Source organism: Thamnophis sirtalis, unplaced genomic scaffold (genome assembly GCF_051295495.1).
Source record: "Thamnophis sirtalis isolate CommonGarterSnake01/CBP01778 unplaced genomic scaffold, rThaSir2_p1.2 scaffold_3, whole genome shotgun sequence".
NCBI lineage: Eukaryota > Metazoa > Chordata > Lepidosauria > Squamata > Natricidae > Thamnophis > Thamnophis sirtalis.
This window is the reverse complement of record NW_028261383.1, coordinates 150,918,711-150,944,474: the sequence shown is the minus strand read 5'-3', so window position 1 is coordinate 150,944,474 and position 25,764 is coordinate 150,918,711. Positions and strand designations below refer to the sequence as shown.

Genomic DNA, 25,764 nt, shown 5'->3' with positions numbered 1-25,764 from the left:
ACGGCACAACTGATTGTCGCACAGCTGATCATTGGGAGTTTTTTTTTTTACTTTTTGAAGCATTTTTTTACTACCTATTCGCCTGAACTGGTAGTAAAAAAATTATTTAAAAAGTTTTTTTTTAACTTCCAACTATCTACTATGTGACAATCAGCTGTGCTGTGCGATCGTCGGAACTTTAAAAAAAATTAAAGATTTTTTTTGTTACCAAATTCGCAAAGCGAACCAGTAACAGACTTCAGGGCATTTCACCCCTGTTTCCGAGATTGGTAAAATGGGACCCAGATTGTTGGGCAATATGCTGACTCTGTAAACTGCTTAGAGAGGGCTGTAAAAATCCTTACAACAAACAGACCACAGGTACCCATTGCCTTTCTGTTAGCATTTGTGAGTCTTTACATTGCTCTATTCTCTATTACCCACCTTTATTAAACTTTCCATCAACAAATCCTCTGGTTTCTTTGCTATTCATGCATAACTTGCAATCGTTCAGCTGTTTTTACTGTGTAGAACAACCATCTTGGTCTCCACTATTTAAAGGGAATTTTCATTGCTCCTAGTAAATGGCTAGTTTCACATAGGCAGAACCATGAGCGGCGGTGGCATAGTGGTTAGAGTGTTGTACTGCAGGCTACTTCTGCTGAATGCCAGCTGCCTGCAGTTTGTCAGTTCAGATCTCACCAGGCTCAAGGTAAACTCAGCCTTCCATCCTTCGGAGGTGGGTAAAATGAGGAGCCAGATTGTTGGGGTCAATAGGCGGACTCTGTAAACTGCTTAGAGAGGGCTATAAAAGCACTGTGAAGTGGTACATAAGTCTAAGTGATATTGCTATTTACTGTAAGATTGTTAAAATGTTTCATGTGACAAGCATGGAGTTTCACCCTCCCTCTACCAGAAGAGTTCTGAAACTGTATCATACTGAATTTAAAATTAACCATTAAGTAAAATAAAACACTATGATTTTATAAAATAAAACTTCAAACCAAAACTAAAAGCAACTTTCTTAAATAGGAAATATGGAGCTTATTTTTGCATAACTCCTGAAATCTGGCTTTTGTTTCACTACTTGTTCTAAATGTAGTAAAATCTGGTTTGCAGTGATAGAATGGTGGAAATGGAATCAATATGAACATAGACTTCTCAATCCCTTTTGCTCATGGATCCACAATTGAGGGAAAGGTTGCATTGAGATTTTTGTTTCCAAACAATTGTCAGAAAAAACATTTAAAAAATCCTTCTCTTTGGTACTACTGAAAGTACCAAAGGAGTTGGCATTTCAACTACCAATTTGAAATAGTATGATAAACTGTAGTATGATAAGCTTATAGCTATCAGCTTATCATACTACCTGTGTTGATGAACTTGTATATATCTACAAGCATTCCAAAGACGACTAATTTATTACTAAATGTCCCGCTGTCAAGATACCAAAAAACTCAGAAATATTTCCAAAGGAAATGGAAGTCAGATATCAGTATCAGTATCAGAGGTGGTATTCAGCAGGTTCTGACCAGTTCTCAAGAATCGGTAGCGGAAATTTTTGAGTAGTTCAGAAAACCAATAAATACCACCTCTGACTGGCCCCCTCCATCATCTATTCTCTGCTTCCTGAGTTCCAGCTGATCGGGAGGAAATGGGGATTTTACTGTAACCTTCCCCTGGAATTGGCTGGGATTGGAGACTTTACGGCATCCTTCCCCTGGAGTGGGGAGGGAATGGTGATTTTGCAGTATCCTTCCCCTGGAGTAGGGTGGGAATGGAAATTTTATAGTATCCTTCCCCTGCCACGCCCACGAAGCCACACCCACCAAACCATGCCATGCTACAAGTCAAATTTTGGAATCCCACAGTGTCTGATAAATATTTTTAAAATATTCAGTAAGTCGGGTTATCATATACTTTGCAGAAATGAGACTTTACTCCATTTTAATTGTGTTAAAAAACCAATCCACAAAATACATTCAATAAGCTATAATCAAGCCTTTGTCATCAAGATCTTTGATATGTCAAGATTTCAGTAGATATATTTAAACATTTTAAAAAATGGATATAAAAATCATTTCAAAACAATGTTCTATAAGACAGATAATGGAAAGCAAGCTGTGGTTGGCAATTCACAGCATGCTTATTATGTGCTTTGCTAAAACAGGAAGGCAATACAAAACCATTTTATAAGTTTGAGGTTGATAATCATGCTAGAGACAACTTTTAAAAAAGTAAGATAACAATTCCCCTCTCTTCCTTGCCAAGTTATTCACTAGACCCCAGTTGCAACTCCCAGTTGGAGATTCCCTTAACCAGGGGTGGGATTCAGCCAGTTCGGGCGAACCGGTAGGTCGGTCAGGAGTTGGCCCCGCCTACCTGCCCCTGCTCTTTCCTGTCCTATATTTCCACAGGGTTTAGCTCAGCCGATTCGCGCGGCACAGCAGATTGCCACGCGTCCGCTGTTTTACTCCCCGGCACTGACATAGAAAGTACGTTTTTAAGCTTAAAATGGGCGGTTTTTGAACACCACGCACACACAAAGCACACATTAGGCGCATGTGCGCGCTCACCAAACCAGTTCTTAAACTGGTTACATCCCACCGCTGCCTTTAACCTTGAAGAACTGATTTCTGAGGATTTGATGAATCATATCCTAAATCTCTGTTTTTGCAGTCATGACACAGCATTGAGACTTTTGACTAATATTGGAACAGTCCTGTTATACTGCTTAAAGCAGCAAATTATGTTCAATGTACTATCAGCAAGATTTCTATGGAACGAGAAGGAGGGGCCATGTTTGATGCCTGCATGCTAAAATGTTAGAAAAGATCAGCTGTTTTTCTCATGTCCTCGGTCATTGCTCCCTTGACACAACATCTCTTGCAGTATCTCCACTTGCCAGCCTTCCCCCGTCTCAGCAAACAGTTGAAAGAGCACAATGCAGAAATAATTTGCTTCACCCAACAGCTGATGCCGTGAAGATTGATGACTAAGCAACATTCCAAGGAACTCAACCCCACATTCTTGATCCTGTTGGAATGTTGTTACTCATCCTAGGCTTAATTATATCTTTGAGTGATAACTGTTGCTTTGTTTGGGATTCTCAACGACCTCGGTCTTTGCAAAAGTTCTTCTAATCCGAGGGCAGCCAGCCCTTTGGACGTCATAGTTTGAGTTATGCATGTTAAGAAGATTATGAGTATGATGTTGGGCCTAGAGTTTTAGCAGCGTACTATTAGGGGGATGTATTCAGAAAGAAGCCTCACTGAAATCAATGAAATCTATTCCCAGATAGGCACAGTGAAAATTGCAAGCGTTAAAGCTTCAGATTAGAACAAAGACGAATGATTTGTCAAGGATATTGACAAATAAATGGGGTTTGCATAACTTATAAATACAGCTGGGGAGTTAGAAAGGACGTGCCTATCTGCTACTAAATTCCGATACATTCTTTTTAAAAGCGATGGGAATATTTGGTTCATCCTGCCTTATTTACCTAAATCTCTCTTCTTCATAGTCACTTATGAAGGTTGCCAGTTTTTTTTTGCCAACACATCTTGACGCCTAGTGCAGCATAGTTGAATGTGCATGTTTGAGGTTTCCAATGTAGTCAGGAGCTCATAGCAGGTGTGTTGTCTTAACTTCTTTTTACTTCTTTTCTTTCTAGGTCAGTTTTCCAGACGTTGAGAAAGCTGAATGGCTCAATAAGGTAAGAAGCAATTCGCTCAGTTGATCCTTCCCTGGCAAGTCATCATTGTGTGAAAATACTTACATGGCTGATTTTTACTCTGTGACAGATTCTGGCCCAGGCTTGGCCCTTCTTTGGCCAATACATGGAGAAGCTTTTGGTAGAAAATATTGCCCCAAATATACGGACTTCTAACACCCATTTGCAGACCTTCACCTTCACCAAGATTGACATGGGAGAAAAGGTAATTAATGGTCAGCAGCATAATTGATCAAACGATTGGGTGGAAAGTCAGGCATTACAATTATTGTACCCCCATGCTTGCCTATTTCCCTGTTGTCAAGAGTAGTAGTCATATCACATTACATTTTTTAAGCTATGTCAGCAAGTATCAGCTAAACATAATGGAATGTACCATCAGATTCTATCCCACCTTTCCAAGAGTTGCATTTATAATACATAATAAAACAACAGTGTATAAAATAGGAGAGCATTAATCTGAAAAAGTATGGGACGCAGTGACTCAGTGGCTAAGATACTGAGCTTGTCAACCAGAAAGTCGGTGGTTCGAATCCCTAGTGCCGCATAACAGGGTGAGCTCCTGTTACTTGTCCCAGCTTCTGCCAACCTAGCAGTTCAAAAAAATGTAAAAAATGCAAGTAGAAAAATAGGAACCACCTTTGGTGGGAAGGTAACTGCATTTGTGCGCCTTCCGCCACATGACCAAGGAGATGTCTTTGGGCAGCGTTGGCTCTTCGGCTTTGAGATGAGCTCTGCCCCCTAGAGTCGGGAACAACAAGCACGCATGTGCAAGGGGAACCTTTACCTTAATCTGAAAAATAGTACAAACTGAATGTAAAGATGTAGAGGTATTTCAAAGGTAGAGATCTTTGATGGAGGGGTGTGGGCCACACTTCGCTTTTGAGTGGCAGGTTGGGAACTGGTCTCCAGAAAGTAGTAAGAGTTACTCCATAGGAAGATGTACCAATAAAGCCTTTGAATTCAATACAAAAATCAATGAATTGGTTGCCTCCGTATACACACTGAAGCATTGCTGGGGGGTGGGTGGGAGTGGAAGCCCCTATTTCTAGATACATGATCATTTATTTAGAAGCAATGCTGCTTTTCTTTCTAGCCCCTCAAAGTCATTGGAGTCAAAGTCCACACAGGCACGAACAAGAAGCAAATCTTGCTGGACTTGAACATTAGGTGAGTTGCAAGGCTTGGTTTTGCTGCTAGCTGTCAACTTTGTTTATTGGAGTGGAAACTAAGAAAAATGATTGTCTTTTATGGAATGAATGGCAAATCATGATGATAAACTGTATTTTGGCAGCTGGGCACACAGCACCCTCTTTCCTGGAAGAAAAACACACCTTAACAGCACATTTTGTCCTGATGGAGAAAAATGAACAGCACTGCGGAGGGAAAAATTCATTCCCTGTTCTGGGACAACACCCTTCCAGCCTTTTCTCTTTCTTCCATTAGAGACAAGCTGAGTCATGGGCCCTGCGATTCTGTCTTTCATCGTATCTTTTTTTTTCTATATTTGATTGCTGTGAGTTGCCCAGAATCATTGAAAGTCAACTGGCATATAAGTTTAATAAATTATTATGGTTGGTTGCACAGTCAACCAGCTGTTTAGACTAAATTTGGTATTTTTCTCCACCTATTAAGTTCTTTCCAAGAACCTGACATAGACAGATGTTGTTTGATGTTATTAAAGGTATCATTATTACCATTGCTGCTGCTGTTTTTGTTATTATTATTAAATCTTAAATTCGATTTATAATCTGGGACTGGTAAAAACTTAACCATTCATGTCCTAACCAAGGACCTAAGAGCTATTAAGGTGGTGGTTATTGTTATTATTATTACTATTATTATTATCTATTTTATTCATTAAACATGAAACTCAGTCAACTGAACATTTAAAAATGTGTCACAAATACCATTGACTGGTACTAATGGTTGATACGGGTTGCTGCCAGCATCCTAGGAATCAACCAAATACCTTCTTAAAATATTATTATTATTATTATTATTATTATTATTATTATTAATTTTTTTACAGCAGCTGAGTATGTGATCAACAGTTTCTTTGCAAAGAAGCTGATGAAACTGTTGATCACATACTCAGCTGCTGTAAAAAAATCGCGCAGACTGATTATAAATTGCGGCACAATTCAGTAGCACAAATGATCCATTGGAATTTGTGCAAAAATTATTATATTAAAACAGCAACAAACTGGTGGGAACATCAGCCTGAAAAAGTCACCAAAAATCAGATGGTCAAGATCTTGTGGGATTTTTGCATACAAACAGACAAAATACTGGCACATAATACACCAGACATCACATTGGTTGAGAAAAATAAGGTCACAATCATAGACATCGCAATACCAGGTGATAGCAGGGTCGCTGAGAAGGAACATGAAAAAATCGCAAAATACCAGGACTTAAAAATTGAAATTCAACGACTATGGCACAAACCAGCAGTGGTAATTCCAGTGGTAATTGGCACACTGGGTGCTATTACAAAAGCACTGGAATTGCATTTAAAACCGTTAAAAATTGAAAAAATCACCATCAGTCAAATGCAAAAAGCTGCACTGCTTGGATCTGCACGCATATTACGAAAATATGTTACAACGTCCTAGGCCCCCTGGGTGGGGCCCGACTAGTAACCAATGCCAAATCCGGCGAAACAACTGGCCGCTGCGATATAATTGTATAATAATAATAATAATAACAATAATTACTACTATTACTATTATGAATAGATAGTACTATTTCTCTGTGCAGTAATTGCATTCCCTTTTGCTAAAGTAAGTATCTGTACAGGTAGTCCTAGCATTAGCTGCATGAGTAATTGGGACCTGCCATTCCATTGCCCAAAAGCGCTACATCAGATGACTGTGCCAATTTATAACAACAGTTGTAGCAGTCACATTGTCCCTCAGTCATGTGATTACCATTTGTGACCTCCTGCTGGCTTTCCAGGAGATTTTGCTTGTGGGGACCAGGCAGCGAAGGTTGCAAATTGCGATCATGTGACCAGAGGACACTACAATATTGTAATTTGCAGGCTAGTTGCCAAGCACCAAAATCACAATTGGGTGACTGCTGGTATATTACAATGGCTACAACTACAAGGTACCATCGTAGCTGGCTATTCAACAATGGTTATTCAACAATATGTATAGTGTAGTATGTGAACCATGTTCAGGTGGCAGGTGTAGTGGGGAAATAAAAATAGAAAGCACTGGTAGCAGCAGCCTCTGAAAAAAGCTGCTCAGACGGACAGAGTTGAAGGAGATACCATTCTCTAGACCAGTGATTCTCAAACGTTTTGGCTCCAACAATCATTTACATTCTAAGAATTATTGAGGAACTCAAAGAGCTTTGGTTATTATATCCATCAATTTTAAAAATCAAAACTGAGAATTTTAAACTATTCAGTTGACTTCTCAAGCCCTCTGAAAGGATCCTGCAGACATTCTTAGACCACACTTTGAGAATCACTGCTCTTGACCTTTTGTTGGTCTCTTCTGGTGCAGTCTTGCTCCTTCGGTCCCCATATTGCTGTTTTTCTCAATCTTTTCCTTCTGTGACAGCTACGTGGGTGATGTCCAGATTGACGTGGAAGTGAAGAAATTTTTCTGCAAGGCTGGAGTGAAAGGCATGCAGGTAAAGTAGACTAGGACTGAGATCTAAATCCTGGTCAAAATTAGCCTTTTCCCCAGGGAATTAGGAAAGTCTACACCTCTGAGCACCAGATTGAGAAAAGCAAATCTGCAAACTATATCTTACTGCAGGTTTTTAAGATTAAATTAATCACATTCCTTCTACAAACTTGATGTTCTCTAGCAACTTTATAAAACATCAATAATTCCGGCCCAGGCTGATCTTGGGCAGTAGATATCTCTGAATTAGTTCTCGGTGATGATGGCATTTATATTTCTGAAAATAGTTTCCTCTCAGAATTCTGCCATTTGCAGAATGATGCAGGAGATCTTTACTTTGGCAACACACTGTGTTATTCCCAGCAATCCCATCTTGCCTTTCTTCCTGTTAGATTTCTTTTTTTAAAAAATCTCTGCCCATCTGGTGTCTTTTCAACAATCTTTGAAAGGTAGCCAACCAATTCTGGGCATTCAAGAAGGGATTCTTCAGCTGCATTGGAACTCTTTAGTTTAGAGCAATGTTTCTACACCTCAGCTACTTTAATGTAGGTGAACTTCTACACCCCCCCCCCCGAATTTCTCAGCCAATTCTGAGAGTTGAAGTCCACCCATCTGAGGTTGAGAAACAGTGATTTAGAGAGTGAGGGTAAAAGTTAAGCCAAATAGTTTTGAGTCCTGGAAGGCAAAAAGGGCTGGTGATATTTCATCGATACCATTAGCTCAGAGGTGGGTTTCTGCCGGTTCGCCCTGGATCAGGCAAACCAGTAGTGATGGTAGCGGGAGGCTCTGCCCGGACACTTCTGCGCATGCACAGAAGCTTCTGCGTATACACAGAAGCTTCTGCACATGCACAGAAGCGTCACACAAGAGCATGAGTGTGCATGAGCGAACCGGTAATAAAATAAATTGAAACCCACCACTGCATTAGCTTCAGTTTCCTACCATTGTTGAAAGGAGGCTCAAATGTTGACCTACCCTGTGACATTGTTCCCCCTCCTGTTTGTCAAAGTAAACTGAGTCTTTATTGATATGGAAGGACTATCATCCTATGCTTGCTTCAGAGCTCAGAAATTGGGAATCTCATGCTTCTCATTTCCCCTATAGTTACATGGCATGTTGAGAGTCATTCTGGAACCCCTCATCGGAGACGTCCCAATCGTCGGAGCTCTTACCCTGTTTTTCATTCGTCGGCCAGTAAGTATTCTGGCATATTCTTGGGTTTTTCCCAAACTGCCAGTCAATTGTGGTTGTTATTGTTTCATGCTCATCCCAAATTTGTGATATTGGGCACCTCAAGCAGCTAAAGCAGACACAAAAACAATAAACAAAATACAGATAAAACAACAAAAGATATAAAATTATTAAAACCAATTAAAACCATCAAACAACTTACAATCCGTACATCACAATCTGTACAAGTATCTTGCACATTCAACACATTGCTAGATCCCAAACACAATGATAAATCCATATCTTCAGATACCTTCCACAAAGGCAGTAGTGTAGGAGTCAATCTAACCTCCATGGGATGATGTTCCAAAAGGCACATGCTAAATACAAAGAACAAAGAAAAAGAAGAGACAAAATTATTTTAAAAAGAGAGCTCTAAAAAGAAACGAAAACATGCGGGGCATATATTCATACATTACTAATATAGATTGATATGTTATTGATTCATCAGTTGTTGGTAACATCAATTTTGGAGTCCACTATATAGTTGGAGCCATCTGTTTGTGTTTGCAATGCTGAACAATACATTGTTCAGTTGTAAGTAAAGTATAGAAAATCTACGTTCTTTGTCCCGATGTTAACTCCCTGTGATAGGAATAAGCTTCAAAAGAATATCGACATCTGAAAATGTTGAATCTCAAAGTCAAAGTGAATTAACACAGAACATCATTTCTCAAGTGAAGAGTGTTAGACTCTGGAGAAGCATATAATAAAATAAAGCAGGAGTGTTAAACTCAAGGCCCGCTGGCTGAGTCTGGCCTGCGAGGTGTTTAGATCTGGCCCATGGGGCTGCCTTGGAAACAGAAAAGGACCACCCGCAGCCCTCCCGAGTTCCATTTTCGCCAGCAGAGGGTTGTAGGAGGCTGTCACATATGAAAACAGAGTTTGGGAGCCCGTTTTCTCTGGCAGAGTGCTTGGGCCACCACAGGCACCCACAACACGAATGATTCAAGCTGGCCATGCCCCCTGGCCACGCCCCCTCCCTGGTCCTCTCGAGGTCAAACACAACCCTGATGTGGCCCTCAATGAAATTAAGTTTGACATCCCTGAAATAAAGCATTGTATCATTGTATTTCCAAAACCTAACCATTTACTCAGGACTTCTCTATATGTAGAAGTAATTTCTGAAATACTATTTCGTGTTGAAAAACTCATGACCTGTTGGGCATTCCTTAAGAGATATTCCCTTACCAAATTCCCTTAATGCCGTGAACGATGATAGAATTTCAAATGCACTGTCTTCACTGGAAAAGTTGGGATACCCTCAGAGATGCATCTACCTTGAAAACAATACCCGTTGAACTGTAAAGCACAGTTAACATCAGCACAGGAAATGTTTTGTGACATTGGGTATTATGTCAAAAACCGTTTAGCCCAAGTTGAACTGTATAGCTAAGTCAAACTCAATACAGGAAATGTTTTATGATATTTGATCATAAACTGCTTTATGACAATGCTTATGTTATAAACTGTTTTATAAAATTTGCTAAATTTAAGATCCTTGGGAATCATGGGTCCCAGATTTTGGACACGCTCACCCCATTTGACATACCTTGGTTCAAAAATTGTTGCCCTACGATGCACTGTTTTACCTGAGTTAAAGGTTACAGGAATGAAAGCTTTAATAGTATATAGCTACATACACGCACGACAGTTATAAAAAGTTTCAAAAAGTTATTTAAGAAACAAAATAAACAAAAAGGATTTTTAAAAACACTATAAAAAGGGTGTGCCAGAATGTGGTTGATATCTTCATGTGTCTCACTGATAATGCCGATTTCATGCCTCCGCTATCTTCCTACCTTGGTCAATTACTCATTTTACCGATAGTTATCTCTTACTGATTCCTCTGTTTGTCAGTACCCTACAAAAATAAGCTTAACAAAGGCCAGTGTATTTTGAGTGTTAAAAATAATCTGATGCTTTTTCATGGACTCTTGATTGTACCCATTCAAATGCCATTGATTCAAATGTTGTGGGATCAAGCAATGCTTGTGCATCAATGAAGCAATTTGTTGAAGTTTTGGGTTTATATGTAGTAGAGCTTCCTGATAAAACAAATACTTGAAAGTTATGTGTATTTTATTAAATTCTATCGTTAGAGAATCTGTCACAATACACAGCATTATGAAGAGGTCTTTGCAATACCTTCAATCTTGATTATTTCATCTCTATCAACCCTCTACCGTAGATCTATTAGTAATTTTTACATTGCACATTTTTTCCAGACTTTGGACATTAATTGGACAGGAATGACCAATCTATTGGATATCCCTGGACTGAGGTAAATTTATGGTGGCCCTAACTTTCTGAGAGGTTATAAGAGAAGCACAAGAAGGAAATGAACATAACGTTTCTGCAAAGACCTAGGGGTTTAAGAGGCCAAACCTGCTTAGGAAGGCATTTTGTGTGAACCCAGGATGCAACTCGCTGTGGAGCTAAATGTGTAAGAGAGCCAAGAGTAGCAAAGTAGGAAGATTTTTACAGGCTGAAGGAAAAACTTAAAGAGGAAGAAAATTGAGTTTGTTGAAGAGGAACATTCTGAAAGCAGAATGGCATTGAGATCAATATGGAGTTTATGTTTGCATGAGGTAACTTGTTGAGAGAGCATGATTATCAGATTATTAAGAAGTAGTGTGTAAGGATGTATAATTATATAAAGATAAAGATAAAAGAGAATAGCTGGGAATTGTAACCAGGTCCAAATCTCGGTCCAAAATTAGGCTTTTAAAAGCACAATGACTATATATGTATACTTTTTTGTTCTATTTTTTTTAAAAGGAGGAGGAAGATATATGTTAAAATTAAATATGTATATTGAAAAGGAATTATAAATACCATCAACATAAAATGGAGCTTGTTCAGAAACTGAAATACACCAAGTAAATGAGATGAAGAGTGGGAAGTAGAGGAGAGAGGTAAGGGAAGAAGAGAGGGATAGGAGAGAGTGCGGGGGGGAAGAGGAGGAGAGAAAGGAGGAGTGGAAAGGGGAGAGAGGAGAAAGAGAAAGGAAGGGGAAGTAGAGAAGAGAAGGATGACAGAGGGAAGGAGGTAGGGAGGGGGAGGAGAGAGGGAGGAGAAAGTGATGAATAAAGTACAAATATGGTGTATGGAGAGCAGAAGAGACAATAATTGTTTTTGGGAGTTGATGGTAAGATGAATTGACGTAAACATTTAATAATACAATACGATGTTGGCTATGTAATAGTATACATGTGATTATATGTTATGAAAATGAAAAAAATAAAAACTTTATATACAAAAAAAAGTAGTGTGACCAGCAGGATCTATTTTCCTCAACAGCTCACTGTCTGACACAATGATCATGGATTCCATTGCCTCTTTCTTGGTTCTCCCCAACCGCTTGCTCATCCCACTCATCCCTGATCTCCATGAAGCAGCTGAACTCCGTTGCCCAATTCCCAGGGTAAGGCAAAATTGCTGGTGGGACAAATGTTATTGCTTGGTGAGTTAGAGTGGTGGACATGATCTTCTTTCTCCCTTCCAGGGCATTGTCCGCGTGTATCTAATGGAGGCTAAGAACGTGCAGTCCAAGGATAAGTATATTAAAGGGATGATTGAGGGCAAGTCAGATCCATATGCCATTGTGCGTGTTGGAACCCAGGTCTTCACCAGCAAAGTCATTGATGAGGACCTCAATCCCAAGTGGAATGAAATGTATGAGGTAATTATCCACCTGGTAAGGTGGTAATTTAAATATAAATGTTGAGGGATGCTACACGTCAGGTCTAATCTCCCTTCTTAGCTTTCCCATTTCATGCAATACAACTATCACTGCTTTCCTTTCACTGTTGGAAGAAGCACTCCTATGCCCTGCACAATTAGTGGTATCTGCTCTGACTCCCCACCTCACTGTCCCTACAGTTTGTTGTACACGAGGTACCAGGGCAGGAACTGGAGGTGGAGCTGTTTGACAAAGATCCCGATCAGGATGACTTCTTGGGCAGGTGAGAAGCTGGGTGGGTTTTGGTTTCAAATCAAGCAGGAAATTGAGACCTAGTTGAACGATGGTGGGTTGGAAATTGGAACTTCACTCCTGGAGATGATTGGGACAGTATTAAAAAAAAAATAGAAACAGTTAAAAATCCAGGCTAAAGATCAGCAGCTTCAACCCCAGCTCAAGAAGTTGGCTATACGAGGTCTGCATAAATCTGACTGCAACTTGGGCCTATTCATTAAAATCCTAGAATTGGTGGGTATGCCTTTATCAGCATCTTCTTTCTTTTCTCAGGATGAAGCTGGACTTTGGGGAGGTGTTCAGAGCTCGTGTATTAGAGGAGGTGAGCACTGAGGAGGGAAGATGGCTGATTCATACCTAGAACCAACCATAGGTTGGCTAAACCCAACTGCAAGGGTACGGTCATGAATAGAGAATCTTCAGCTAAATGAAAACAAGGGGGACTATAAAGGCTCTTGTGGGTGGGGGAAGAGAATAGGACGGTAGAGAGATTTTAAAAGTGTCATAGAACTTTTGTATGTGTCTGTAACAACTTGTATATCTTACAAAATCAAAAAGGTACAACTTGAGGATCCAGAACTATCAAGAGCCACAAATGCCTCTTCAAATGTTGCTACGAAATCGTAATTTTAATAGGAGGAAACTCCTAACTAAAGGGAGTATATTCCAATTAACTGAATTGATTTCATTTAATGCAAAATTAACTTTTGCCCTTTGTCTGATATACGGAATGTAGCCCAGCTACATCACTCAAGATCAGAGTTTTCAGCCCCCTCCCCCTAAAAAAAAGTTATGCATCCCTGAGTTATAGGAACAAATCTCTGTTGGTAAATATTAAGGCTTTCCCTATCCATTGAGAATTTCTAATTTCCTTTCTGTTTGCTTTCCTGACAGTGGTTCCCGTTACAAGATGGGGGCCAGGCGCGTGTGCATTTACGGATGGAATGGCATACACCCATGTCAGATGTTTCCATGTTGGATCAGGTGAGTGCAAACACTTAAAGAAGAAACATTTAGTGATTTAGTGTTGTTGTTGTTGTTGTTTTGGGGGGGGGGGGTGAAAATAAGAAGATATGCCAACTTATTGCTTGCCCTGATGGACAAAGGATTCCAGAGTCTTGGTTTTTCCTATCTGGTTACATGAGTTTCTTTTGGAGAAGCCAAAGATTGGTGATTCTCAAAACTTTAAATTAGACATTTAGAGGAAACGTTCCTTAGAGAAATATACATATTATGAGAACTAGATAAGATTGTGGATTAAATTTGGACCATGAATTGCCAATTGACATATATTTTTTATTATTTCCATGAGGCAAGCAGGGTTCTGTGGCTTGGGAGGCATGATGGGAAACTGACTGGGGAATTGGGGGAATAATCTCAGAAGAAGGCTCTGATATAAACTGGGATAAAGATGAGCACAGCTTTAGAAGAAAACTGAATATGAAAAAAATGGCTTGTAAACATATTTTCTTGTTAAAACTATGTTGACACACAATTGGGTGTCCGGTGAGATCGGAGATATGCTATAGGACTGTGTTGGTGAACCTTTTTGGTACCAAGTGCTGAAATGGGCTGGAGGAGCACGTGTCTGTGTGTCAGAAACTGGAAGAGCAACCGGCAGGTGTACATGCACACCCCAATAAGATGATCTTCTGATTTCCAGCATATGCATGCGCACCGGCCACCTGGTCTTCCAGTTTCTGGCACGCATGTGTGTGTAGGCCAGCTGGCTAGCGCGCATGTGCGTGCCAGAAGATCATTTTCCTAGGGTGCACATGCGCATCGTGCGGCTCATGCGGCTGCTCTTCCGGTTTCTGGTGCTCCCTTGCACGTGAAAACCAGCTGGCCGGTGCAACAGAATCCGGAAGAGCAACAGGCGACGGCTCGCATGCCCAGAGAAATGGCTCTGCATGCCACAAGTTCGCCATCATGGCTATAGGATATAGATATGCTAGGTATTGTATTAAAAAGTGCTAGTTAATGCTGATTTATTTCTTATATGCTGTTTGAAGGTTCTTCAGTGGAACAAAACTATCTCCACAAAGCCAGATCCTCCGTCAGCAGCCATCTTGGTGATATATTTAGACAGAGCACAAGACTTACCAGTGAGTAGTCGCAAGATAGCATCTCCTTCACAATAGATTCTTTTATTTCACCAAAAGTCATTTTTTAATATGAAATGGGGCAGAGCTTAGATGTGAGTTTGATGTTTATAAGTTTGTCCTATCCCAAAATTTGGAAACTCTGAGAATTGCAACGGTTGGGAAGGCATGGGCAGAGTGATGGAGCAAAGCAGCCACAAGCAAGTGTATTTTTTTAAGCTACTTATTTATACATGAAATCCATACATTACCTTCCTCATGTTGGACTCTAGGTAGTTTACAACTATTTATAATAAAAATATGATCATAAATATCCTATGGTGACCAGCACAGTGTTTTTGCCACAGTGTTCTGCTTTCTGTGTACATGTTTTTTGTTTATATTGTAAATGATACTTAGAAATCAGTAGTCCAGGTACATAAAAGAAAGACCTGTTCCAATAAACACGAGATAAACTTGTAAAAGATGTTAAAGAGCTCATTTCAATGCAACTTCCATCATGCAGCTTTGTACAGAAAATATTCTGCCATGTGGCCTAAGTTTGATCACCTTGTAAAATTGAAAGGCTGTTTTACCTTTGCATTAGTTAATGCAGGTAAACAAAATTAACTTCAGAGTTGATCAATGTATTATGTTATCCAAGATTGTGTTGAGTTTCTTCTTAACTTAGAAGTTCTATAAATGAAAAGTGGGGAGCTTTTTTCTTAGGTATGTTGACCTAAAATTTTGACAGACTACGTTTCTAAACACATATCCTACTACCAGTAACTATATTTCAGTAACCTGAAATACTGAAATACTGCTATCCTGTCACCCTCTAGTCCTTCTTTTCTCTAGACTGGCCATAACCCAACTCCTGCAACCATTCTTCATGTTTTTGTCTCCAGGCCCTTAATTTTCTTAATTGCTCTTCTTTGTACCTTTTCCAAAAGTCTCAGCATCTTTTTTGTAATGTGATGACCAAAACTGGATGCAGTATTCCAGATGTAGTCTTACTAAGGCTTCATAATGCAGTTCTAATACTTCACATGATTTTCATTTTATGCCTCTGTTTATACAAGCAAGAATTGTATTAACTTTTTTGGCTGCTATTCTGCCCAGTTTAGTGTCATCTGCAGATTTGATGTGTTTCCCTTCTATTCCCTCATCTAAGTCATCTAAGATTCTTCACTATGTCCTTCCCAGATGAATGCTATCATTTATCTCCTCTTACTTTACCCAGCTGAAGAAATCTAGTAAGGAGCCTAATCCTATGGTCCAGCTATCAGTTCAGGATGTCACTCGGGAGAGCCGGGTAAGGAAAGGATGTTTACTTTTTCTAGTTGCCTTCCATTTGTAGCCATTTGATGTACTGTACGTATGTGGGAATACTGGTAGCACATTGTAGATTCATAAGGTGAAATGCATCCTGTTCCATTTCTTCCAAATTGTAACATCTCATAGAAACAGCGCATAGGTGGAAAGGCTGGTTGTAACTTTTATTATTCACTAGTTGATAGCCTGGTGTTGCCCGGGTATTTATTTATAGAGGGAAAATGTCTGGACCAAACATAATTTCTAATGTTGGATTTTCCCCCTTACCAGAGGGAGCTTCCTTGTGGAGTACTGTGAAGCTGTTACCATGGCAACTCCACTGCGCTGTACAGTAGAAGCCATTTTACAGCAGTACAGTAGAAGCCATTTTAAGCCACAACAGGCTATATCTTAACAGAACACACACACCGAGGGGTGCTAGGGGTGTCTTACCCTCCACAGTATTTGTTTCCAGAGAGTAAGTCATCTATGTACCAAGTTTGGTTGAAATTGCTCGAGCGTTCCAGAGTTATGCTGGAACATATACACACAGCTTGCTTGGAGGGCTTTAGACAAGTTTGATTTTTAGCATGAGATTTGGGTGCCAGGTTGTTCTCTCCTCTGTTTCAGATTGTGACAGCAAAGCAAGACAAAGAGGATGAGTCAGAGCTAGAAACTAAATCTTGTGAATATTGAAAGAACTGGCAATATTTGGCTTTGAGAAGAGTGAGGAAGGAAAGATATGATAATGCTATTCAAATGCCGGAAATTATATCATACAGAAGAAGATCAAGACATCCTCTTAATCATAGAATGCAGGACATAAAACAAGAGTCTGAATTACAAATAGGCAGATGCCAGTTGAACATTAGAAAAAAAATGTTCTAGTAGAGAAAGCTGTTTGCCAGAAGATGTAATTCCCCCAGAGAGGTCTGTCCTATCAATCAAAACAATGTTGTTTCTAACTCTGCCTACAGAGGGCAGTAGAACTCCATTGTCATTTTTGTCCAAGTACTACATTGTAATTTCCTTCATTCCTTCCTTCCTTCCTTCCTTCCTTCCTTCCTTCCTTCCTTCCTTCCTTCCTTCCTTCCTTCCTTCCTTCCTTCCTTCCTTCCTTCTAGGTTGTATATAACACTGTTTCCCCTGTCTGGGATGATGCTTTCCGCTTTTTCCTGCAAGACCCGACTGTTGAGGACATTGATATACAGGTAAGGCTCCTATTCTCTTCCAAACCCACCCAGTCATTTTCAGCACAACAGCAGCTGCAGAAATTCTTCTTTTTGGCCTCATAGGTCAAAGATGACAACCGTCAGACCACTCTGGGCTCCATCACAATCCACTTGTCCCGCCTTTTAAGTGCCGATAACCTGACCCTGGACCAGTGGTTCCAACTGGAGAATTCTGGACCCAACAGCCGTATCTACATGAAACTCATTATGCGGGTAAAAAGCTTTGGGTTAAGGTTGGGTTAGGACTTGGGGAATGATACAAAGGTTTCCCTTTCATCTTTAGTTCTAGCTCTTTGTAAAAATGCAGTACATACACCAAGTTGCGAAATCCACAAAGCATTTCATTTCAAAAATGAGTTGGAAAAAATGGAAAGAGCCATTGCTTCTATACAGTTTCTGTTTTGAGTGGGAATCTCTCTCTTTCTCTCTCTCTCTCTCGCTCTCTCTCTCTCTCTTTGTTTTGTTTTGTTTATCAATAGCAATAGCACTTAGACTTATATACCGCTTCACGGTGCTTTACAGCCCTCTCTAAGTGGTTTACAGAGTCAGCCTATTCCCCCCAACAATCTGGGTCCTCATTTCACCCACCTCGGAAGGATGGCTGAGTCAACCTTGAGCCTGGGGAGATTCAATCTGCCAAATTGCAGGCAGCTGGCAGTCAACAGAAGTAGCCTGCAGTCCTGCACTCTAACCACTGTGCCACTGTTTGTTTTGTTCTTCCCTGATTCCAACGCTTTGTCATCAAGTTTCCTTTCCCCAACATGCTACAGTGAATAAGGTCTTACGGATATTTAAAAAGATGGCACATCTCCCCCTCCCACGCCCACCGCTGAGATTTGGTTTTCTTTACTTCCCTCTGAGCAACATCAACGGACCAGCAGAGAATGTTGGGAAGAGATTCTCCTCTTAAACTGTGAGAAATACGATTTGCAGAGATTAAAGTGAAACTTCTAGCTGATTCTGAAAGCCTGGCTTTATATGATATGGAAGAGCTAGGCCTGAATCCTCTTGTGGCTTTATCTATTAGCCATATTATTTTGTTCTTATTATTGTCCCCTTCGCATTAGCTCAAACAAATCTCTGCTAACTGCAGAGTGAGGAAATATGCAGATGAAATAGTTTGCTCCTTACATAGTAAGGAGGCAGTTTTGTTTTGGGGAAAAGGCGGGAAAAAATATGGAAATTCTTTGGAGAATCTCATCCTTCTGGTAGCCCAGGTATCTTTCCCAGTCACAGCTGCTTTGAAGAAAAGAAAAAGGGTTTGGGAGGGTCTGTCATAAATTTCCTGCATAACAATTTTTGTGACCTTATTCTCCTAAGTATAAAGGGGGATTCATGCCTTTTACTGCTAGGTAAGCTTAAATACAGGTAGTCCTCGACTTACAACAGTTTATTTAGTGACTGTTCAAAGTTACAACAGCACTAAAGTGACTTATGACCATTTTTCACACTTATGACCACTGCAGCATCCCCCATAGCCAAGTGATTTATATTCTTGACAACTGACGCTTGTCAACTGTCTCACATTTATGACGGTTGCAGTGTCCTGGAATCATGTGATTCCCCTTTTGCAACCGCCTCACAAGCAAAGTCAATGAGGAAACCAGATTCACCTGTTACTAATTTGACAAATGCAGTGATTCACTTAATGCCTGCGGCAAGAAAAGTCATAAAATGGGGCAAAACTCTCCTAATAAATTTCTCACTTGGCAACATAAATTGTGGGCTCAGATGTGGTCATAAGTTGAGGACTACCTATATCGCACTCCACAGGGCTGGGCAGTATATCTAGCTATAGAAGTAGCCCAAGTGTTATGCTTCAACATCCAATCTGACTTGATGTGTTGGTCCAACACCATCAGTGACAAGTCCAAGGTTGGGCCTGGCAAGAAATGGAGTCCTTTCCACAAATCCAGAAACCAGAGGCTACATAAGGTCCATTGATAGATTTATAACATCAGTTCTACAGATCAGACTTTGGTGATAAAGAGCTGGATACAAGATCTTTGGGATTTCTCAAGGGTTTAGCGAACCTGTCACTTTAGCCATGAACTAGAATCATGCATTGAAGATCTTTCAATATCTCTTTTTTTTTCCAAGGAATTTTTTATTTTTTAATTCTCTTACATACCATTTTAAGTATACATTAATATAATTGTTATTCTTCTTTACTTTTATCATTCTTATACACTTATTATTTCATTTAATGTTATAATGTACAGTTTGGGTTGCTTTATTTACCATCCCTTCCTCCTTTTGTGACACCTCCTTGTTTTCCCTTTTCTCCCTCCCTCCCTTCTCTACTTTCTTCCTTCCTCCTCTCCTGCCCCTTCCTTCTTCCCTTAACCTTTCGCCTACTCCTGCTCTTCCTTTTCCCCTTCCTACCCTCTCTCTTTCTCTCCCTTCTATCCTCCTCTCCTTACCTCTTTCTTCTTTTCCCCATCTTTCTTTCATTCTCTCCTCCTCTCTCCTTTTCTTTTTCTATTATTGTTCGTGTATATTTCGAAACTCAGTTTGTTTCTTTAGGATGGTATTTCGGCCAACCCAAATATAATTTAGTATCATTTCTTATTCCCTTACCTTCGCTAGTCTACCCTAGTTATGTTTCCCCCCTTTATATCTCGCTCTTGAATATATACTTATATATTTCATATTTTCTTTTCTGTTTTCCCCTTCTCCCCCCCCCCTTTTCCATTTAATAGTGCGTCATCTGGGTACTTTATCTTCTCCCTACTTTCTTTTCTAGCTTCCTTTCTCTAGCCAATCATAAAATCTTCCCCACGTTTTGAAGTACTCCAATTCCTCCTTTATTTTCATTGTCAACCTATTCATCTCTGCACAATCTAATATCTTTTTTATTATCTCTTCATCTGTTGGTAGCTTATTTAATTTCCAATTTGGAGCAAATACAATTCTCGCTGCTATAGATACATGTATAATCAAATAAGTATCCACTTTCTTGAATTTCTCTGGGATAATAACCTAGTAAAAATATCTCTGGTCTAAATTCTATTTCTTGTTGTAACATTCTCTTTAATCACACTTTTATTTTTGTCCAACATTTCTTTGTTTCTGCACATGTCCACCACATATATCTCTTTTTAATCTGCATGTCCAGAAATAAACTCCTATTTGTCTTAGTCCAGCTTTGTCAGGCTCCATGGTTCACTCGACTGTAAGAGGCACTAAAGGTTTTCAAGCAAGGACTGGAACCACATTTTTCAGAACTACTTGTATTTATTTCTAATACGCATTCCTGTACTAATAGTGGTTTGGATTTGATAGTTAAAATGACTTCTTCTCATTCCATAATTTGATGTGTCCAGGTTTGCAATAGGCAGCTATAGCTAATGAGAGACAGATATTGCAACCTCATTATTGGGTTGAGGGCCAGTAGTTCCTTGGCTTCCCTTTGCCCAGCTGCCTATCCTGATTTTCCATGGCATGCTATAATTTCTTCAGGTATTATTTCTGGATGCCCCTGAAGTCTGTTTCAATCCCAAACCACGTCCTCCAGGAAATCTGAATGTCACAGAAAGTCCACATCTTGGTAGCAGTGTTGATGTGCCTTCTCGGCCCACCAAAACCAGTCCAGATGCTACATTTGGCACTGAGGTAAGACTACACGTTCTCTCCACCCAACCTTAACAGTCAGTCATGCCTTTTGATAAGATAGGGGACCTCCTAAGCCAGCAGTCCCCAACCTTTTTGGCACCAGGGACTGGTTTTGTGGAAGACAATTTTTCCATGGGCTGGACTGGGGTGGTTGGTTTCCCACACTTATCCATCCCTTACTTCCAACTGTGTGGTCTGGGCCCCTAACAGGCCACCGATCAGTAATGGTTAATGGCCTGGGGGTTGGGGACCGCCTATTGTAAGCTGTCACTTCAAACTCAGAGGTAGACCAGATTATGGATGTTAATGATCTAAATATATGTAACTTGGTGATTAAGATCGGACAGACACTGTGGAACAAGCAAATCTTCAACCTTTCAAAATGACATTTCAATTCACTTTTTAAAAAGGCACATATGAAATTCCCTCCTTAAGTCTTGCTATTTTTACAGAAAATATGGACAAAGTTTTAATCATCGTAAGTTCAGTTATGCTCTTCATGTTGTGACCCCCAAAGCCTCTTCTTAACTGATCCCAAAATAACCTAACACAGCTGCCATGGAAACATAATAGTTTTGCTGTTAGTCAAAATAAGAACATAAGCTTCCTGTAGTCATTTGGCTGGCACTGTGGGATCCGGCTAAAAGTCTTCTCATCTGGCTTCCTGTTTCCTACAGTGGCCAGCGAGAACTCTCCAAGAAGCCCTAAAAATAACAGCTCTCCCCAACATGTCTGCTCGCTAAACTTGTGGGCTTCAGTTCCCAGAATCCCCTTGCCAGCTTGATTATTGCTAAGAATCCTGGGTGTTGAAGTCCGCATAACTGGAATGGCTCAGTCATGGATGCAGAGTGGTTATCTGTCTCTGAATATGAAAGACAATGGAGAAAGTAACTGTTCTTTGCAGTTGGCTTTTGATAGTTATGGTAGCACAAATAAGCAGCCTTATTTGTTTGTTTGTTTAACTGTGATATTAAACTAATAAATACTATATACTGTGTTTCCCCGAAAATAAGACTGGGTGTTATTTTCTTTTGGCCCCTCTAAATAAGCACTTGGCATATTTTGGGGGAGGTCTTATTATTTTTGAGGTGCAGGAGATGGCTGCTGCTGTGCGATATTTTCAGGGAGGGCTTATTTTTGGGAAAAGGCTTATTTTAGCGCATGCGCTCAAAAGCCCGATGGGGTTTATTATGCGGGGAGGTCTTATTTTCAGGGAAACGGGGTATTAAATTAATATTTAGATTTACCATATTAATATTTAATCACAATATGTATGAGTAATAAATGAAATAACTCTCATTAAGATTTACATAGCAATATTTATTTATAATATTTATAATAAGTATAAATGAAATTATTCTAATCAAATTTATATAACAGCCAGCTCACTGTCTAAGTGACTGAGCAGTATGCAGGTAAAAATGGTTCCAGATAAAAATCCATACAAAATTAAACTAAGTTTAAAAGTCCGAGAGAGAGTGGCCTCTACCCACCAGCCACCCTGAGAGTTGTATCTCATTCTTAGATCCCCATGCTAATTGATAGAGGCAAGTCTCAACAGTCTTTTGGAAAGTGAATTTATTAGTCAAGACCATTTTTAGAAAGGTGAAACAAATAAATAAAAGGAAACAATATGCATAGTGGTAACTCTGTTTATTGCAATAGAACTTCCAAATCTGTTTGAAAGTAGATTTTTAGTGGTAGATTGGAAGTTTCTTGCTGGTCATGTGCAACAAGTAGTTTATTTAATATTTAATGCAGCCTGCAGTTTCAGAAGGCTATAAATTTGAAATTTGTGTCATGCCTAATACATCCTTATGTGTTTTCCATGTAACAAATAGTGTTTTCAAGTTATAATACATTTGTAATCAGAGAAACAGGTTTGATGGTTGGAGAAGGGGTGGTAGACTGGCTTAATTCTCAAGCACTTAATTCCAGTGAATGCAATCTGAGATTCACACCTTTCTGATTGCGATGCCCCCATTACAGCTTGCTAGATAAAGACCTGGGAAGTTGTATCTCTGATTATGATCTGATAGTCTTGTTGTTGCCTTTTAACACTGCTTCGCATTTTATTTCATTACAATTGCTGAGATTTTTATTCCATTGTGTTTTACCATTTTGAAGTGGGTGAAGGGAGAATACCGATCTTAATAAATAGAATAGTGATCCTACTTTTAAGAAATTGTATCATAGATTTTGGACATGACATCAAAGTACCTGAGACAAAGAAACCAATGGAACATGGATCAGAACGATTTTTATTGTAACATCCCCATAACAGAACTTTGCAGGTCTGATCTCTCACTTTATCATCGTATGAACCAGAGAGAGGCCTGCCTAAGTTGTTTACTCAAACCAATTTCTTGAAATGGGCTCCAGCCCTACTAACTGGCTGTTCCCTTGGTAGCAACTCTTCTTCCTCTCCTTCAAGGCCATCCTTTTTTTCCTTTTTGCTGGTGGCCAAATTCTGTTTGAGTTTAGGAAAATTAAATGATCTGGGCATTCTGAATCTTAATTGAATCTCTTTCTAATTCCATCCTGCTTAAAGAATTGCTGTAATTAAAACTGGGAAGATTTAAGAAATGCAAGGAAACCAGACTAAAAGCCCATGGTGCTGGATGATGATGTTGATAGATCTGGCATGCAAACTGTGTCTCCTTCTCACTGAATTCCAGAGTGTAATTCGCATTCACGTGCTGGAAGCAGAGAACCTAATTGCCAAGGATAATTTCATGGGTGGGATGATCAAGGGCAAGTCAGACCCGTATGTCAAAGTGCGCTTGGGAGGCCAGAAGTTTCGCAGCAGAGTCATCAAGGAAGATCTCAACCCTCGCTGGAGCGAGATCTATGAGGTGAGTATACACCCCGGGTCCTTCCACGCATATATTAAAACTGTATCCTCCTCGACTCCTTATCACCGATTCCTCAAAGAGTTGGATTTGATGGGGAAATACAATCATATTATTTTTAGGACTATATCTTTGTACTGTATCTGATCTTGTAGCTGAGCTCCTATTGGGGCAATAGAAAGTAGGTAAAATATTCTTTTTCAAATAGGACGGACTGAATATTGTCCAAGTCTTATTTCTAAAACAAGTTAGAAGTCCTAAGCAGAATCATTCTCCCTGCATGACCTTGGATTATTAGCAAAACTGTAAAAAAATTACATAGCAAAGTAGAAACCAGGGCCAGTTCAGAAATCTCTTTTCACAACCAGCAAGATAAAGAATCAGCCATTAATGCATTCATGGATGTTTTAATTTAGAGTTTGCTATTACCTCTTCTATAGGGACGTGGTGGCTCAGTGGCTAAGACTCTGAGCTTGTCGATCAGAAAGGTCAGCAGTTCAGTGGTTCGAATCCCTAGTGCTGCGAAACAGAGTGAGCTCCCATTATTTGTCCCACCTTCTGCCAACCTAGCAGTTCGAAAGCACGTAAAAAATGCAAGTAGAAAATAGGGACCACATCTTTGGACAGCGCTGGCTCTTCGGCTTTGAAACAGAGATGAGCACTGCCCCCTAAAGTTGGGAACGACTAGCACATATGTGCGAGGGGAACCTTTACCTATTACCTCTTCTGGATTTTTTAAATTCCCAAGTTAGCATATAATCTTCATATTTCTTGACAGTCTCCCACGAAAAAGCCTTATGTAGACTTTGAAATCAATCAAGCTTGGGTAGATGTTCCAATCTGCAAAAGGGATTAAGTAGCACACAGCTACTTCCTCACAACATGAATCTTGAGTTGATAATTGAAAGAATGGAATGGAACAAATGAAAAATCATAGATACCAATAGAAGGTAGTAGGAAAGATGAGAAAGGGATGTTTCTTTATTTTATTTTACTGGATAGGTATGTCTAACCATTTAATTGACTAAACAAATCTGTAGGTCAATCCTTTCTCTTTGGAAAGAAGTAGAGCCAATTTCCAGGATATGAGGTTCCACCACCTAGCTTTTTCAGTTGGCTTAATACACGGAATCATTCCAGAGCTGGAATCAGAGCAAACCTTGGCTTTCACACCTCTTTCATTAAAGATTCCTACTTTGATCACTGCTCCCTGCTTGCATTCTTCTGTATAACAGTTCTTTTTTTTCCCCTAGGTCGTCGTGAGTAACATCCCAGGACAGGAAATTGAGTTCGACTTGTACGATAAAGATGTCGACAGAGATGATTTCCTGGGGAGGTAGGTTTAAAGCCAGGAAAAACGTTGGACCAAAAGAAAGGTCACTGCTCCCTCATTCTGAATGGGAAGCCAGAGAAGGCACTTAGATATCCCAAGTTCCACATGGAATAGAAGGGGGATTATTACATTATTCCTTTCCGAAAGATTTAATCTCACAGCCAAATTTGTCTACACTTGGGGGGTTTTTTGGACAGAGAAAGCTAGTTCTGAGCAGTTGGGCCTCTCACCCAGCTCCCAGTAAGGTTACTTTTGATAAGGAGGAAGTAGAAGGAAGAAAGACCTTTCCTTAATGCTGTGACTCTTGTAACTTTCCCCTTCCCCCAGGTGCAAGATCCCTCTGAAGCGTGTGCTAATCAACAAGTTTGTGGATGAGGTAAGATTGCGTGTGGAAGCAGATAAGGAATTGGACTGGGACTGAGGTGACCCAGGTTCATGTCTACCCTTAGATCTTGTACCGCTTGCTCTGTCTCAGCCTAATTTGCCTTGCAAAGATGTTCTTGTCTAGGTATGGGAATCACCTTGAGGTCTTAAAGGAAGTATATAAATCTGACCCAGAACTAAATAAAAGGAGACTCTCATAATGGCTGTGGGTAGGGTTGAGGACATGCTGATCAGCCACCAAACGCTCTTACCTCCTTCCTGTTGCAGTGGCTCCCCCTAGAGGACGTGAAATCAGGACGCCTCCACGTGAAACTGGAGTGCCTGCCCCCTATACCCAGTGCCGCAGAGCTGGATCAGGTAACAGAGGCTTTCAGAATGCCATGTGGGC

At 40.0% G+C, this 25,764-nt stretch overlaps 1 protein-coding gene across 1 annotated transcript in view; it reads left to right on the top strand.

Annotated features, from left to right (window-relative positions):
- Nucleotides 1-25,764, top strand: part of ESYT1 (extended synaptotagmin 1) — a 77,490-nt gene that overhangs the window by 34,386 nt on the left and 17,340 nt on the right. The window contains exons 2-21 of the mRNA XM_087710429.1: nt 3,653-3,694; nt 3,783-3,917; nt 4,809-4,882; nt 7,288-7,360; nt 8,461-8,550; nt 10,815-10,870; nt 11,890-12,013; nt 12,095-12,271; nt 12,472-12,554; nt 12,839-12,887; nt 13,460-13,549; nt 14,578-14,670; nt 15,890-15,961; nt 17,085-17,171; nt 17,256-17,405; nt 20,655-20,807; nt 23,486-23,662; nt 24,913-24,995; nt 25,320-25,368; nt 25,644-25,733. Of these exons, the coding sequence (XP_087566555.1) occupies nt 3,653-3,694; nt 3,783-3,917; nt 4,809-4,882; nt 7,288-7,360; nt 8,461-8,550; nt 10,815-10,870; nt 11,890-12,013; nt 12,095-12,271; nt 12,472-12,554; nt 12,839-12,887; nt 13,460-13,549; nt 14,578-14,670; nt 15,890-15,961; nt 17,085-17,171; nt 17,256-17,405; nt 20,655-20,807; nt 23,486-23,662; nt 24,913-24,995; nt 25,320-25,368; nt 25,644-25,733 (1,947 nt within the window). The remainder of the gene's footprint in view (nt 1-3,652; nt 3,695-3,782; nt 3,918-4,808; nt 4,883-7,287; nt 7,361-8,460; nt 8,551-10,814; nt 10,871-11,889; nt 12,014-12,094; nt 12,272-12,471; nt 12,555-12,838; nt 12,888-13,459; nt 13,550-14,577; nt 14,671-15,889; nt 15,962-17,084; nt 17,172-17,255; nt 17,406-20,654; nt 20,808-23,485; nt 23,663-24,912; nt 24,996-25,319; nt 25,369-25,643; nt 25,734-25,764) is intronic.